The sequence below is a fragment of the Canis lupus genome, chromosome 34 (genome assembly GCF_048164855.1).
Source record: "Canis lupus baileyi chromosome 34, mCanLup2.hap1, whole genome shotgun sequence".
NCBI lineage: Eukaryota > Metazoa > Chordata > Mammalia > Carnivora > Canidae > Canis > Canis lupus.
This window is the reverse complement of record NC_132871.1, coordinates 17,306,878-17,323,054: the sequence shown is the minus strand read 5'-3', so window position 1 is coordinate 17,323,054 and position 16,177 is coordinate 17,306,878. Positions and strand designations below refer to the sequence as shown.

The 16,177-nt window shown below is 36.2% G+C and overlaps 1 protein-coding gene across 2 annotated transcripts in view; it reads left to right on the top strand.

The window, feature by feature from the left end:
* Window positions 1-16,177, top strand: part of CERS6 (ceramide synthase 6) — a 302,264-nt gene that overhangs the window by 234,289 nt on the left and 51,798 nt on the right. For both annotated transcript variants that reach the window (XM_072810951.1, XM_072810952.1), the window contains exons 7-8: window positions 10,450-10,578; window positions 13,501-13,607. In XM_072810951.1, coding sequence (XP_072667052.1) covers window positions 10,450-10,578; window positions 13,501-13,607 — 236 coding nt within the window. The remainder of the gene's footprint in view (window positions 1-10,449; window positions 10,579-13,500; window positions 13,608-16,177) is intronic.

Below are 16,177 nucleotides of genomic sequence, written 5' to 3'. Positions count from 1 at the left end.
AAAATTTAGTTACTTTTCATGAAATTATGTTAACATGTAACAGACTTTAGTTAATAAGTGTTTTTCAAATTTCTCAGTTTTAATGTCTAATGTGGTGAATACTAGTAGAGATAACCCATATCAACAAACACTTTTTGATGTCCTCGGCGATTTTTAAAAATATAAAAGTGTTCTGAGCTTTTTTCTCCCGTAAGTCTCATTTTTACTGGGAAGAATGACTGACAAGCTGTGGTTACTCCACCTTATGTGTTTTTCAGTTTTGTTTTGTTTTTTAAATACATAAACTGATTTTGTTGAGTTGTTTCAGGAAAAAAATTGACGTTATTTGTTGTCAATGATAAAATTCAAGCTTCTGAGCAAAATTAGATTTTTGGAAGTCTTGTATCCACCAGTGAGAGTTTGATAGCATCTCAATCCATAAAGACTTATATAATGAGATTGGTAGGGATATTAATAAAAGTGACTTTTAAAAATATTGACTCAGGGATCCCTGGGTGGCTCAGTGGTTTAGTGCCTGCCTTTGGCCCAGGGCGTGATCCCGGAGTCCAGGATCAAGTCCGGCATGGGGCTCTCTGCATGGAGCCTGCTTCTCCCTCTGCCTGTGTCTCTGCCTCTCTCTGTATGTGTCTTTCATGAATAAGTAAATAAAACCTTAAAAAAAAAAAGATTTTTAAAAAATAAAAAATAAAAATAAAAATACTGACTCAGTGAACCAGTATTTTCCAAATGACTAATGTATGATGCTACGAAGTCATATATATGAGTAAAAGATCTATTCAAAGGTCAAGACAGACCAAAGGATTTTAATGTAAAAAAATATCAAAAGGATATTTATATGGTTTTAGATTCTACATTGTACCTAACCTTTAACAGTATCCCACTTGTCAAATTTTGGTACAATATCAAAGAAGAATATTCTTAACTACCTGAGAAGACTATTAAGATACTTCTCTCTTTCCCCACAGTTTGATACTAGATTTTCTTTATATACTTCAGCCAAAGTAACTTAGGGCAACAGATTGAATGTATAGGCAGTTAATGAGAATCCAACTCTCCTGTCTTAAGCCAGACATCAAAGAGATTTGCAGTAATGTAAAACATGCCACTCTCCTCACCATTTTTTTAAATTTTGGAAAATGTAGTTATTTTTCATGAAACTATGTTAATTAACATGTAACAGACTTTAGTTAATAAGTGTTTTTCAAATTTCTCAGTTTTAATGTCTAATGTGGTGAATACTAGTAGAGATAACCCACATCAACAAACACGTTTGGTGTCCTCGGTGATTTTTAAAAATATAAAAGTGTTCTGAGACCAAAACATGAGAGAACTGCTAGTGTAGGTTATTTAAGTATTTTCTAGAGATAGGACTTCCAAGGTAATGCCTCAGCTTGTATCAGTGTATCCTTTCTTTGTTTGAAAAACTAAAACCATGCCAGTGTGTACCTGGTGATCGTGAGAGGGATGGAGCATGATGTGGCATTCTCTCTGTGTAACAACCTCAGAGCTTCTACTAGGAGACAGTCAGGCAAGCCACTTAACACCTCCTTCACAGAGGTGCAGGGTTGCTCTTTTATATTCCCATTTATGATTGGAGTAGATCCATCCAGGTTCTGAGGCAGATCTCCCTGATGCTTAGGCCTTGGCCTGTATCTTTCTCACTACTGTGTCTTCAGAATATAAGAAGGGAAGAAGAGGCTGCTGATTTTAATAAGGTATACCACCTGTGATCAGGACATTTCAACTCAGTGCTGTGTGCAGGCTGAGAACAATGGAACGGTGTTTTCTGGAAAAGAAATGTTTTATGGGGTGATTTTATAGAGTTTTATTGAAAGGCTGCCTTAACTAGTGGCTTAATCTGGCAATCAAATTCCCAAGTGCCTTGCCAGAGGAGGGCTCTTAAGCATCTTTAGATGTCACAGTCCAAGGGACACCTGAGTGGCTCTGTTGGTTAAGCATCTGCCTTCGGCTCAGGTCATGATCTCAGGGTCCTGGGATGGAGCCCAGAGTGAGCAGGGAGCCTGCTTCTCCCTCTCCTCCTGGCTCTTGCTCTCTCACTATCTCTGTTTCTATATATATATCTCTCTCTCAGTCTCTCTCAAATAAATAAAATTAAAAAAAAAAAAAAAGATGTCACAGTCTGACTCCTGGGCACTGGACAGTCCTGGGGCATGGCAGCAGTACATACTGCTGTCCACAGTGCAGGAGGGTGACAGCTGAGAGCCTCTTCTTCCAGTACAGTGCAGAGGGCCACAGCATTGCTGCATTGCAGAGAGACTCACATCCCAGGATCTATACAGTGAGGCTGGTCTAGGCTCTGGGTCTTTAAGTCTAGGGTCTCTGGAGCCCCCCACCCCCCTTCTCGCAGGAGGTGCCATTGGCACTTGGAAGGTTCTGCTTTTCATTTGGGAGGTACAGTGGTTCAGCTGCCTCTGGGGAGTTTCTCTCAAGTCATCCTAAGATGGTTTATTGTAGCTCTAGCTCTCTCCCTGACTCATAAATCCTCTCTGTTTCTATCTCCATAAATAAAACAGACCCCTTCCCATTTCCTTCCTTTTGCCCTCCTAAGAAAGGGCACCCTTTCCACTCATGGCCAACCCTGCACATTTGCTCTTGATCCTCTTCTCTTCCTGCTTTCCAGATATGGACCATGTTCTATTTGTCAGTCTCTCACTTCTGTGTGTTTTCAGAAGCATCCTCTCTCTATGATTCCCTTCCTTCCTCACAGTCCTCTTTTTTCACATTTGTTTCTGAGCAGCAGCCTGCTGTGTAGTTAGGAGTCACACACAACCAACACACAACCAACTTCAGATCTGGCTCTGAAGCCAGATCTGTTCTTACTATGTGACTTTGGAATAATTGCATAACATCTCTGTGCCTCAGTTTCTTTATAAAATGCAGTTCTAGTAATACTTGCTTCATGTGACTAAATTACAGTGTCAGCAGAGCCTTTGGAGTATGGGGATTAGTAGGCGTTATTGGAAGATAGAAAGGAGTTCACCAGGTAGTCCGAATGGAGTTAGGCTTGGAGAAGACAAGAGAAAATACCAAGGTTCCAGCCAGAAAAATAAATAAATAAATAACTGCATGGCCAGAGGCCTGTATGGGGGCAAGAAGAAGCTTGACAGGTGAATTCTGCAGATAGAGTTCTGGCTGTTTGTGAAGAGTGGGGAGTGCAGGCAGCTGAAGGAAGAGGAGTTAGAAGACTAGAGATAAGACTTATGGTAACAGAGTTCCTCTGAACCCCTTCTGATAACTTACAGCATTGTCCCAACTAAGTTGACCTGAAGGAGACATTTTTCATCTTCATCTAAAGCACAAAATTGAGTTCTTGATTGCCCATTGTCATTTTGGGCCTCAAGGGCTTTGTAGTAAATATGAAGGTGATGGCTTTCAGGTCCTGGGATGTTTCTGATTTTACTTGAGCACAGTCTGCCCCCTACTGATCATTCTGGATGTTTTCAACATAGATGGGTTTAAGTGTTGCCATTGCTTTTTGTCCTCAGGAATATTGAGAGAGAGAGAACAAGTCTGTAAACCTGTGCACCACTTAAGACCATTATATCAGGTATATTTAAAATGTCTCAAAAGCGACCTCCTAGCATTAAAAGCTGTACAAGTGACTATGACTGGTAATTTAAACAGAGCCCAGAAGGCATCTCTAAAAGGCCTCCAACTACAGGTACCTGAGATTTGGCAAGCCTGCTAGTGATGAAAATTTCTAAAAACCCAAAGTTCAAGGAGAAAAAAAACATGTGTATATAATTAAGAAAAATATCTGTGTCATTTGAAACCGTAGTGTATTTGGAGAATGTACTCTTAATGGGGAAAGGAAAGGAAAGCATGAAAAGAGGACTCCAGGGAGTTGCAAATTAAGTTCTTCTCTCTGGCCAGGCACCTTGGAAGGGAATTCGTAGCACCATCTTACTGTTTTCTGCCCTACAAATAAAATTTTATTGTATCCCTTTCCACAGTAATAAAATCAATTAAAGATTAAATATTAACTAAATAATTCATAGGAGACAAGATTATGAGCTCTTGATCTTGAAATGGTACCATAAATGTTACACAGGAGAAAGATTGGGTAAACACTGCTTAGACAGCGGTTCTTTATTTAATTTTATATATGCTCCCAGAAGCTATAAAGTAATGGCACATCTAGCAGTAGGGAAAGTCATATTGCCTCCAGACAGACAGCTTTTGTTTTAAGAAACCAGTGAAGAAACTTCTTGATTTTCAAATCTTCTTGAAGTTGTACTTGTAATTTATCATGAGAGTTTCAACAGACCTATCTGCCAAAACTTTTTTTATAGTTTATCTGAATTTTAGTTTAGTTTATCTGAATCTTAAAAGTAGTATTTTACACATTACTTCAAAATAGCTATGAAAATTAAATCTCCTGCACATCCTTTTTTGGAAGAAAATGTGATGAAGTTGGACATGACAATGTATTTGTCACATCTCCGCTCCCATGACTTAAGTTTCCCGTAATATGTCCTTAGATGCGGCTCTAAGGTAGGGGCCATCAGACTTGTCTGTGAAGGGCCAGATAGTAAACATGCTAAACTTGCAGACCACACAGTCTCTGTTGCAAGCACTCAACTCTGCTACTGTAGGAAGAACACTGCCATAGACGATGTTTAAACAAACAAACGTGACAGTGTTCTAATAAAACTTTACTTACGAAAATAAATGGAGAGCCAGATTTGGCATGAGGGCCATATTGTACCTTTCTCTGCTCTAAAGTGGAGTAGCCTAGATGTACTATTTGCTGAATAATGAGGATTTGAGAGTTGAGAATGGCTGGTAGAGGTATTTACGTCACATCAGTACATATTTTTAAAATAATTTCATAGTAACTGATAAATTCAGATGTCTTTAATCAATGTGTTGGCACCCGTTTTTAGAATGATGTTTGTATGTGACAGTTAGTTACCATCTGCAAAGACCTCAGTCTGTATATATTTAGTCCAAAGGTGGAAAAATCTAGTCTATTGTTGAAAATTGTTGAAATAGACTTGACTGTAGATTTAGTATAAATGAAGATTTATTCATGGGTTGAATTTTAGAGAAGGGATAACAGAATAATTTCTGCCAGAATACTTTATAACTGAACAAATATTTCTCAAATCAATCATACTTTTTTTTTTTAATCCCTTCCCAGATTTTCCCATGAAGCCTAGCAAGCATAGGCTTTCCATGAGAACTAAAGTGAATTCAAGTTACAATTTTTGAAGAGCTTTGTTATTTGAAATATCTTTCTTTAAATGGCACGATTAGTCAGTTTTCTTTATAGTATACCAACATTCAAGGCCAGCTAAAAATAAAATACCCAAATAAATTGATGGAGACTCTAAGTACCCAAAGGTTGATATCTTTTAAGTACATTATGTGAACTTTTCACATGACATATGGGTAAGAGAAAGGTATAATTTTCCTCAACTTGCCTAATATGGAGCAAATCAGAATCAACTGATTTTTGTAAATCACTGTGAATATATTTTTATTTTAGTCATCATCTCAAGACCTACACGGATTTTTAGTCTCTTGTTTCTTAGCTTTTTAAAATGTATTTAAATATATATATATATTTTTTTTTCATGCTCTTAATCAGGACTTTAGCTATAGCCAAAGGTTGAGAACCTATTTTTGTATCCCCTCAATGGAAAAAGTACCTATGATTATTCTTGCCATATGTAAGTTTTGTCTGAAATCCTCCTCGCCTCCATCTGTGCATCTGTGCCACAGTGGAGATGGAGCCTGAGTGGCCGTTCTTTCCTGCACATTGACAACTTATGTGCTAGTAGTCCACTTCCTGGACAGCTGTGCTGGTCTCCAACTTTCTGAGTTTTACCTTCAGGTTGCAAAATCCCAGTGAAAATATGGGAAGACAGTTTGTTATTGATCTCTATAAAAAACAATATGTTACTTTGTCAAAAGTCACACAATTTTCTATCTACCTTGAAGGTTCAAATTAAAAAAACAACAACAACAACTATTTAAAACCAAACAAAACAGCCATGAGAGCTTTCAACTGTTCTTTTGCAGTTGCTGTATAATGAAATCAGTTTTAAATTATGTTGCCGAGTCACTTGGGTGGCTCAGTCTGTTAAGCATCTGACTCTTGATTTTGGCTCAGGTCATGATCTCAGAGTTGTGAGATTGAACCCCTGTCCTTCCGTTTGCTCTGTGCTGGGTGTGGAGCCTGCTTAAGATTCTGTCTCTTTCCCCCTCTTCCTTGGCCTCTCCCTCTCTGTTCTCGCCCTCTGAAAAATAAATTATGATGTTGTCCTTCTGTTCCTTAGAGAAGTTGAAAATTTATTAAATGGGTAACCTGGTGCTAGTTACCTGATTTCTATTCAGGTAATTTTCTATTATAAGTTTATTATATTTGTTAATTTTACTTCTTTAGTTCAGGAAAGCTAATACATGTCATTTGTACCTGAGAAGGAAGAGCCTTTTCTTTGCCTGCATTTTAGAAATATTTCATATTCTTCACTATCCATACACAATCAGCTATCACTTAAAATCTTGGTCTTCTTATTTCTGTTTTCAGAAGGTTCACCACTATTTTCCTTTATTTGTTGCAAAGATTATTCCCAAAAGAAACTATATAAAATTATGAATACTTTATCCAGCAAATGGGAATTTAGGGAACAAGTTTCTTATTGTTTGAGGACTTTTTTCCCCAAATGAGAAATGAGTTAATTTTGCTTTCATAAAAATTTATACATGAAGATGAATTTCTGGTGCCTCCTGTAGACAGAGCATTATTTCCAAATCTTTGCATCCCAATTATTGCAGAGGGAATTCCATCATATAGAACATCAAACTTACGTTTTCATGAGGGTGATCCCTCTGACCTTTAACCACTAATATTTTATTTTGCAAAAATTCCCCTGGAGAACCGAATTAAGGATGCCATTTCCCACTCTAACAGTTGGCAATGGAGCTTAAGTAACTGGAATTTTACATGAATCCAGGAATTTCTTTTGTAGAAGCTACAAATAACAGACCAAGAGGCTATTCTAGGTTCTCTAAATGCCATTCGATATGTAATAAGGAAAAAAACAGCATCATCTTAGCAGTTTCTAAAATGGATGGCTCTTCCTTGAATTCTTTTATTACAGACTCATTCTAATTGACTTCGAGTCATGACTACATACCCCCCCCTCCCCCCGCCTCCATCTCTGATAATTAACATAGGAACAGCCACTGGAATGAGGGTTGAGGTCAGGGTCTATATTTAGCAGTAAACATAGAAGGAGCCCTTAATCTTGGCTGTGAAGATACCCAGAAACAATATGGTGGAACAGCAGGAGGCTGGGCACACCAGTGAAACAGGTGGCCAGACCGGTCTGTTTTCAGTAAGGTCTTTGGAATCAATCCTCAGTCTGAACGCCAAGAAGAAATCATCATCTTTCTACCTAATTGCTGCCACCAAAAATGCAGAAAAACATTCTTCAACCTAAGATGCTAAGGTTCCTGCAGCCATGCCTGTGTCTACCTACACACCAGTCATTTTCTGCAATAACAGACCTAAGGAGGGAGTTTCCTACCCTGCATTGATAAGGTCCGAGTTGACAATTTATTTAAAAACTGTTATTTGGACCAAACTCAGTGCCTACTTCAAGAAAAGTATCAAGGTAAGGAGATGTAACACAGAAAATAATGATTTATGGTTTCATTGAAGGTATTTGTAATGCTCTCTGAAGCAGACATGTAAAAGACAAAATTCATTATTCATGCTTTTTTCATATTCATACAGATATGACTGTATAATGAAAACTGGTCTTCTGCCATGGGCATAACTCTGAGTCTCTCAGTAATAAATGTTTTCCAGGACCAGGGGATTTACATGCAGAAATCATCTTCACAAAGCAAACTTTGTCTCAAAAACAAGGCTCTTGTATTTAAGGGATGCCTGCTATATGGCCAGAAGCTTTGTGTTGTTTATTGACATTTTTATCAGATACAGATTAGGAAACTTAATTTATAAAATGGTCCTAATCACCCGTAAGGTTCTAATCAATTTATATTTATTCATTTTTTAACTATATAGAGAAAAAAAACTCTTGTTTTCTTTCAGTAATCCAGAGCAGTCATTCAGGGCTGAACAATAGGAAATGTGGAAAATGTCGTTCTGGTTAGGTACTCAGCTGGTTAGACTTTAAATCTGTGTATTGAGCGTAGGCAAACATAAACTCACTGAACTATTGGATTCAGTGTGGTATGTTTTCGTTTAATTATGTTTAGGAAACAGTTTAAAATATTGGTTGATGGGTTAGTTCCACTGAATGCTTTGTTTTGAAGTAGCTATTGTTTGGTAGAACACTATACTCCAGGTTAATGGAACCTAATAAATTTTTAATAACAGCCTGGAGAGAAGATATTTCACCTTCCGGTGGAAAACATTATCAGAGCAGTTTTTTCATTGTATGCCTGAGGCATTTTGGTATTGTCCAACTTTAATGATTTAGGAAAATCCTAGATCCCACAAGAATATCAGAAAATCAGAAGTAGGTAAAACTGTTGAGTCTGTACATGATCACTCATGAAACTCATTTAATAGCATGATCATTATTTCTGCCAGTGAGCTGAAAACCGTACAGTGAATGTGGTTCTGAAGGAAGGAGCATAGTGGTAGGTCACTAGTTTGCAAGACTTGATTCTGTAGTTCTGCTGTGGGCAATTGGAATGGACTGTTGAGGTGATTTTTTCAAAAGTGGTATCCACCATCAACTTAACATGCTTAATTTGGAGACTAGGTTAGTTGAAAAGGAGAAATAGTTGCAATTCATTTTTAAAATCGTTTGACCTTACTTAGGACACCAATGCATTGTTTATCCTAGTAATAGCTCAATATGTATGGTTATCAGTAAATGTTTGGCACTTTCCAACCAGAAAAGTAATCTCTGGATAAACCTACCAGAGTACATACAGAATCACTGAAACATTGTAAGGTTTTTTTGGGTTTAACGTACAAATTTAACTTTATTTCATCATTGTTTAAACCTTGGTTTTGTAAAACATAAAAAGACATTTTTAAGGGTTCTGTATCACAGGAATTTAAACAGTATAAATATCCATAGCTTTGTAGGTTCACGTTATATAAATTAAAACAAAATAATTAAAAATTTTTTCAGTATAGGAACTATACAATGAAATAAGTGGCAAAGACCTAATAGCAATATTTCATTACTTATAGATTATCATTAGTTATTTGCAAGATCTAAACAAAGGCCATTGCTTAAATGTTTCAAACACGTTTAAAAGTCACTGAGCTTGACCTTTCAAATCCAAAACTATATGACATTAATAGCTACTGAATAACGAGGATGTGTGTGTGTGTGTGTGTGTGTGTGTGTATACTTCTCTCTCTCTCTCTCTCAATGTCATAATAGCTTTTCATTTTGGCTAATTTATTTGTCTTTTCATGAATAGCCTTATTTTTCTAAGGCTTTAAGTACACCAATCTTGGCATTTAAATCCCAGAGAAGTCCAAGTAATAGATTTGGAAGAAATAGATTTAAGTATGAGCAAAGGGGCACCTGGGTGCCTCATTCGCTTAAGCATCCAACTCTCAATTTCAGCTCATTCATGATCCGAGTCACAAAATCAAGCCCTACATTGGGCTCTGAGCTCAGCAAGAGTCTGCTTGAGATTCTCTCTCCCTTTCTCTCTGCTCCTCCCCCCACTCACACACTTGCATGCTCTCTCTCTCAAGTAAATAAATCTTAAAAATAAACAGAATAAAAATATTAGTAAATGAGAGTCTGTATTTCTAAGCAACAGAAATTCCATATCATAAGAAACCATGTCCAAATGGTTAGGAGATAAATCAGTGTCAGAGAAAGATGATCTCCTGTGGGCCAACAGCCAGCTCCATTGAAACTGACCAAAATAAAGGTGGCCAATCATTACTTTTTCTAATGACTATGAACAGGTAAAGGTTAAAATTTAGAGTTTGTTTGTATAGGATTCTTCAGAAGAGCCATGTTAGGATTATTTTAACACCCCAATGGACATATTCCAGGAGAAGGATGAAGAATCCCTAGCCACGATAGTCAGAGAAGTGGTTCGGTTGGACCTGTGATGCTGCCCAAAAGAGTTTCCTAAAGTACAAATCCAAGTAATGTCTTTCTTTGCTTGAAATTCTGAGGCATTTTCTCCCATAGCTTCAAATTCCTTGGTTTACATACAAAACACCCTTTATATCTGGTGTTAGTCTTGGCATTTATCACATCCTCCATAGTCATGGATCCCTGTATGTATCTGCCATTCTGTAGTGAGCTCCCTGAGGGTAGGAAATACATCTTACTCATTTTAGTAGTCCCAGTGCTAGGTCCGTTAAGAACCTTAGGAATTATTTGTTGAATAGTGGAAGAGATGAATGGAAATACTGCTGTTCTCTAAGAACTAACATGGCTGTGTTTTTCCTTCCTCAAGGACTTTGGCATTATGTTCCTGCATCACCTTGTAGCTATTTTCTTGATTTCCTTTTCATATGTCAACAATATGGCCCGAGTAGGGACGCTGGTCCTCTGTCTTCACGATTCAGCTGATGTTCTTCTAGAGGTAAAAGTTTCCTTTCATCTTTAAGAGTTTGAAATCCAGAATTCATGAAATCTCCAAGACCATCCGCTCTTCCATGTTATTCTAGATGGCACTGGGGAAAGATAGCATATGATGGATTTGAAACTGCAAAGTGTTTTGTTTTTTTTTTAAGTTAAATTGGTAAAATGAGACTTTAGTCCATTAATTTTTGTGCAAAGAATGTTCATCATCTTAGCATTCTTTATTAGTGGAATAATAAAACCTTTGCTGTCCCACACTTAAGAAATGAATGTTTTACAATTGGAAAATCATTACATGAATAGGTTGTGTTTCTGGTGTTTAAGTTTCACACTGATGTATCTGGGAAGTGTATGTAACTCAATTTAGTTATTAATGGTAGTTGTACATCCTGATGAAATTAATTACTAATCATAGTTCTTACTGCCAATATTCATCTTATCCTAATATTTTTACAGTGAAAATGTATATGAATTATCAATTAAATATAAAAACTGTTCTCTCCAAATATAAGTATAAAGAGTATTTGAGGAAATATTGGTTGTATTCTGATTAACTTTCTAAACCATTATCATTCAGGATTATCAAAGTAACAAAAAAAAAAAAAAAAGAAAGGAAAATCCTTCTAGCATATTTCAAAAGATAAAATCCCAAGGAAAATTTTGATGTAGTATTTACTCTTGATTATGGCCCATATGAAGAGATACAACCAGTAGTGTTATATAATCAGATAAAATATTTTTTACTTCATGTTAAGAAATTTATGTAACTGGTGAAAGATAAACTTACCAGAGTACAAATTTCTTCTAGAAATTTCATTTAGTATCTGTATTCTGAGTTTTTATTCTTATCAGCCCACAGTTCTGCGCCTTGAAGTATATACTGTCACTGTGAATATAGAGATGCTCTCATTATTACAGGATAAACAGAAATTCCACATGATAAAATTGAATCTACGAAAAAGATAATCACGATTTGAAATATATACAACGCTTCATTAAAAACCCTGTACCGGGCAGCCTAGGTGGCTCAGCGGTTTAGCACTGCCTTCAGCCCAGGGCGTGATCCTGGAGACCCAGGATTTAGTCCCGTGTCAGGCTCCTGGCATGGAGCCTGCTTTTCTCTCTGCCTGTGTCTCTGCCTCTCTCTCCCTCTTTCTCGCTCTGTGTGTGTCTCTCATGAATAAATAAATAAAATGTTTTAAAAAGTAAAAAATAAAAACTCTGCACCTTAGAAGGTTGTGAAAGAGAAAAACAGTCCTACTGGACTAGATATGTCAGATGATAATGTGACACTATGATTTTTTTAAGTGATTTAAGCTAAATTCTATTTAGCATAGTTTTTAAAGGAGAAACATACACGTATTATAGGTGTATAAGGGCAGTTTCCTGAAAACCAGTAATCACTCGGTTAAGCCCTGAGTATGCTTGAAAGTGGAGATTTATACCGTCTACAGTTTTGAAATCACTCCTGTACAATCTGCCAACTTTAATGTCTATGGAAATAGCTGGTTGAATCTTTGTCTATCACTTTATCCAGAAAAGAAAAACAATCCAGAAATGCCAGTCATTTGGCTTAAAAGCAAATATTCTTCATCACATGTTTTTTTTTACATTATATACTAATGCTTGAGAATATTCAAGTAATGAGATATGTCAACCATCAACTCTTTGAAGTGGGATCTATCACCTAGACATTCAGAAAAATTCCATGTTTGATGCTTTTTTTAATTGAATACTGTTGAATGAATGTAAGGGAAAAATGGCTTACCATTTTGTTTAGGCAGAAGGAAGCAGAAGATGCTTTTTTTCTTACTATAATTCATACTCAAAGTCTTCATGAAATTAAAAGTTGAGAACTCTGGCTTCTGCTCAATTAAGAGATATTTTTTCTTAGGAATCCATTGCTCTCATAGCTCTATGTTTTACTTAAAGGTACAAAATTGTAGCGTCTGTGGATATTATCAACAGTCCTTTCAAGTTTGACTCAGCTAATTTAACTTTCTAAGAAGTAGAAAATAATGTTATGAATTCAGCAAGACATCTTCAGTTTATAACCCTGTGTGTGGGTGTGTGTGAATTCTATGTGAAAATGTAAAAAGAAGGTGATCGAGCAAAATTATGTTTTCAGTGTCACCTGTTGTTACTTAGAATCATCTGTAAAAAGTGTAGACATTAGGAAAAGGGATGTAATTTCTTCCCTAATTTATAATTTAAAAAGTGGTCACTTAACTTACTATCATAAATTATTAGAGTAATTCTCACAGACACTTGGAACATTAGTGACTTAGTGACTTTCATCTAGAAGATGACCCATTAACATAACTTTGAAAATTATACCTAAATGGATTCATTGAAATAACATGATCTTGACATATTCTTTATTTCTAAATTTATAAGAATAAGCCAAGAAACTGTGTCCCCAGAATATTCCTTGTGCCTGTTTAAGGGAAACCTTTATTTCTAAGTAGAAAGGAGAAAACAATGAAACAAGGTTCCGTCCGTATATTTTATATAAAGTTTGTGGCCTCATTAGAGAGTTTTAAAGGATTACCTAGCACTTTCACTTTGACCTGTTATGCCAAATTCCTGTGTTGGTGTCTTTGGCTTGCTAATGTCATCTATAATGCAAGAATTTTCATATTTTTCTGTTTTCCTGAGATCAACCATATAATTGAATTTTTCAGGTTGTTGAATGTTTTATTAAATCTGTGACAGTCAGTAGTTTTACTTTTAGCTAATGTTACATTTCAGTTAACTTATGGGTAATTTATAAATACTGATGCATGATGCATGACATTTCAAAGTAGCAGGCAATTTTATTCATCTGGTAAGTTATATCTTATAGGAGACTCATACATATTGAAAGAAGCTTTTCATTTACCAGTTTAACTAAATTAATATATCACATTCCTTCCTTTCACAGGCTGCCAAAATGGCAAATTATGCCAAATTTCAGAAAATTTGTGATCTTCTGTTTGTTATGTTTGCTATGGTTTTTATCACCACACGACTGGGTATATTTCCTCTCTGGTGAGTATAAATCTTCATTCTGATGGAGTCCCCCCTTCCAGATAGACTTTATGAACTATTTTGCTTTTGAATTTCATTCCAAATATTTAGTAAGAGGTTTAAAGAAAGTGGGGGAGGAACTTGAGAAATGGCTTTGATATCCTCTTCCAGAAATATTGTACTCTTTACTAATATTTTCTGCAGGATTGTTAGAGAAGGATGTGCCTTACAGAGGTTTGGAGACAACAGAAAGCCATGTGCCATTTTGGGGTTCAGGCTAGAGTATGAATCAGAAACCGTTAGCTATGAAAGTTTGAATAAATAAAGGAAAAATGATGTTGCAACCAGTTCTATATCAGAGATTCTCCTGTACGAGGGGCTTATAAAGCATTGTCCCTAGACTGGTAGCAACAGCATCTCCAGGGAACTTGTTAGCAATGTTACTGGGCCCCAACACAGACCTACTGAATCACAGATTTTGGAGTTGGGTCCTGGCAATCTGTTTTGATAAAGCCTTCCTGGTGGTTTTGCTCCACACTGAAGTTTGAGTACCATGTCGTCAGTAATTCTCCTCATCAGCTGTATTTATAGCTAAAACAGATGGAAAGTACAACCTAAAACTAACCCCTGAAATTCCCTATGGCCTCTTAATATCTGAATGTCTTTTGTTCTGCTCAGAGCTAAGGAAACAATATGACTGATTTTGATAGAATTTGACAGTTCTTTCTATAGCAAACAGGTCCAATGTCATTAATCTTTTTTCTGGAAGGCTATTACTTGAACTAGAAAAGAAATGAGCCCTCAATATCACTTAAAGTCTACCACTGATGGCAGATTTTCTTTTCCATTTTAAGAAATTGATTTGAATGGGAAATTAAAGCAATGGAAATTGAAAAAAGCTGAGAAATTAAGGGATGCAGTAATAACTTGCCCCAATAGAAAAATAACCATAATAAAGTTGGGATTTTTAAGAGAATATGTCTATCACTGGAATTCCATAAACAAATTACACACACACACCCCTTCTCCTTGAGGCTCTCAGACTTATTATGAAAATCATTTCAAGAAGCAACATTGTGCGTTAGCAACAAGCATTTATAAAACCTCAGTATAGTCCTATATGCTTGTAGGTAGGAAACACATGTAATATTTCCTATAATGTATCTGTAATTATTTCAGAATTGGGGCTCTTTCAAGATTATTAACAGAACTAGTGGTAAGCATTTAAATAGAAGTAATTTGAGTAAAGTCCAGGACATATTTCTTAAAGAGAATGATACAAAGTTTTTCTTACCTAGGACTTCGGAGAACCTGAGTTTTAAATAAATAAGCATTATGCTCAAGTACTTTGATTTGCTTACTTCCCTTTGAGGGTAGAATTAAAATTAGATGCACCCCTTCTCCTTCCCTCTAGCTAATGTGTAAAAAAGCTCTTTAGGTTTAGACAGCAATGAGTTGCCTAGAACATAGACTGCAGAATATAGAAATTATGCAATGCTACCAATAAGATAACTCATAGCTATCCCCTCTAATGATGCCTTAAACTAGCTGCTTGGAAAAATCCTTGTAACCCAAATACAAAAGAATTACATTGCAAATGTTGTAGAACTTCTACTATCAAGCAACCCCCCCACACACACCCCGTATGGAGCCAAGTTTTTCGAGAGGCAACTTGTGGAGAGAAATATTTTATTGTTTGTAATACAAGAAATAATTTCTATACCCAATCCCATTGTAGTTGTACATCTAGTGAATGAAATCCTTTTCAGATATGCCTAATAAGTTGCATTAGTGCCTGAACGACCTTTGTTTCCTAGAGTATAATGAGAAATGTTAGCATTTAAAATTATAGTGTGAATAACAATAGCAAATAGTGTTTTAAATATTTCCCTAAATACTGTGAAATTATTTTTAAAAATCCTTTTAGGTTAGAAAATCCTGGAATTGGGAAGGGACTACAGGTCATCAGCTCAAGACTCTTCTACTCCCTGTGCCCAGGATAGGAATTCTGTCAATGTCCCTAGTCTAAGAGTATTGCTTTAGAAGTGGAAGGAGAAATGGTTTCTTAAATGAAACAGAAACCTGGGTCTTTATAACTTACAAGCTGAAGGTTCTTAATCCATTTAGAAACCCCTGAAATTGTATAAAAAGCATGTTTGTGTATGTATTTTTTTCCTGGAGGGGAGGATGTATGGCTTTATCTAATTCTCAAGGAGATCTGTGATTCCCTCCCTTCCTCAAAAAAGTGGCTTCTGGGAACAGACTGAGTGTACCCTGCCACTTTGAATTAAAAACTCTTAAGAATGTGAAGGTCTCTAACATATGGTCTGTAGGCTTTCTCTTCATCAGAAAGCATCTTTAATCCCTTCAATTATTCCTGCCTGTTGTTTGCTCTCCTTTGTTTGTTCCTGAGAATTCCTCTTGTCATGATGTTCTAAATGTGGACTGCCTCGTGCAAAATAAAGAGAACTAAAAACAAGTTTTATTTAGAACTGCATTTTTTTTAATGGAGCTTGCCATTAGCTGTAAGCATGTAGACACTGTATTGTTGGTGATCTGATAAACGTCTGAGCTCCTACCACACTAGATCT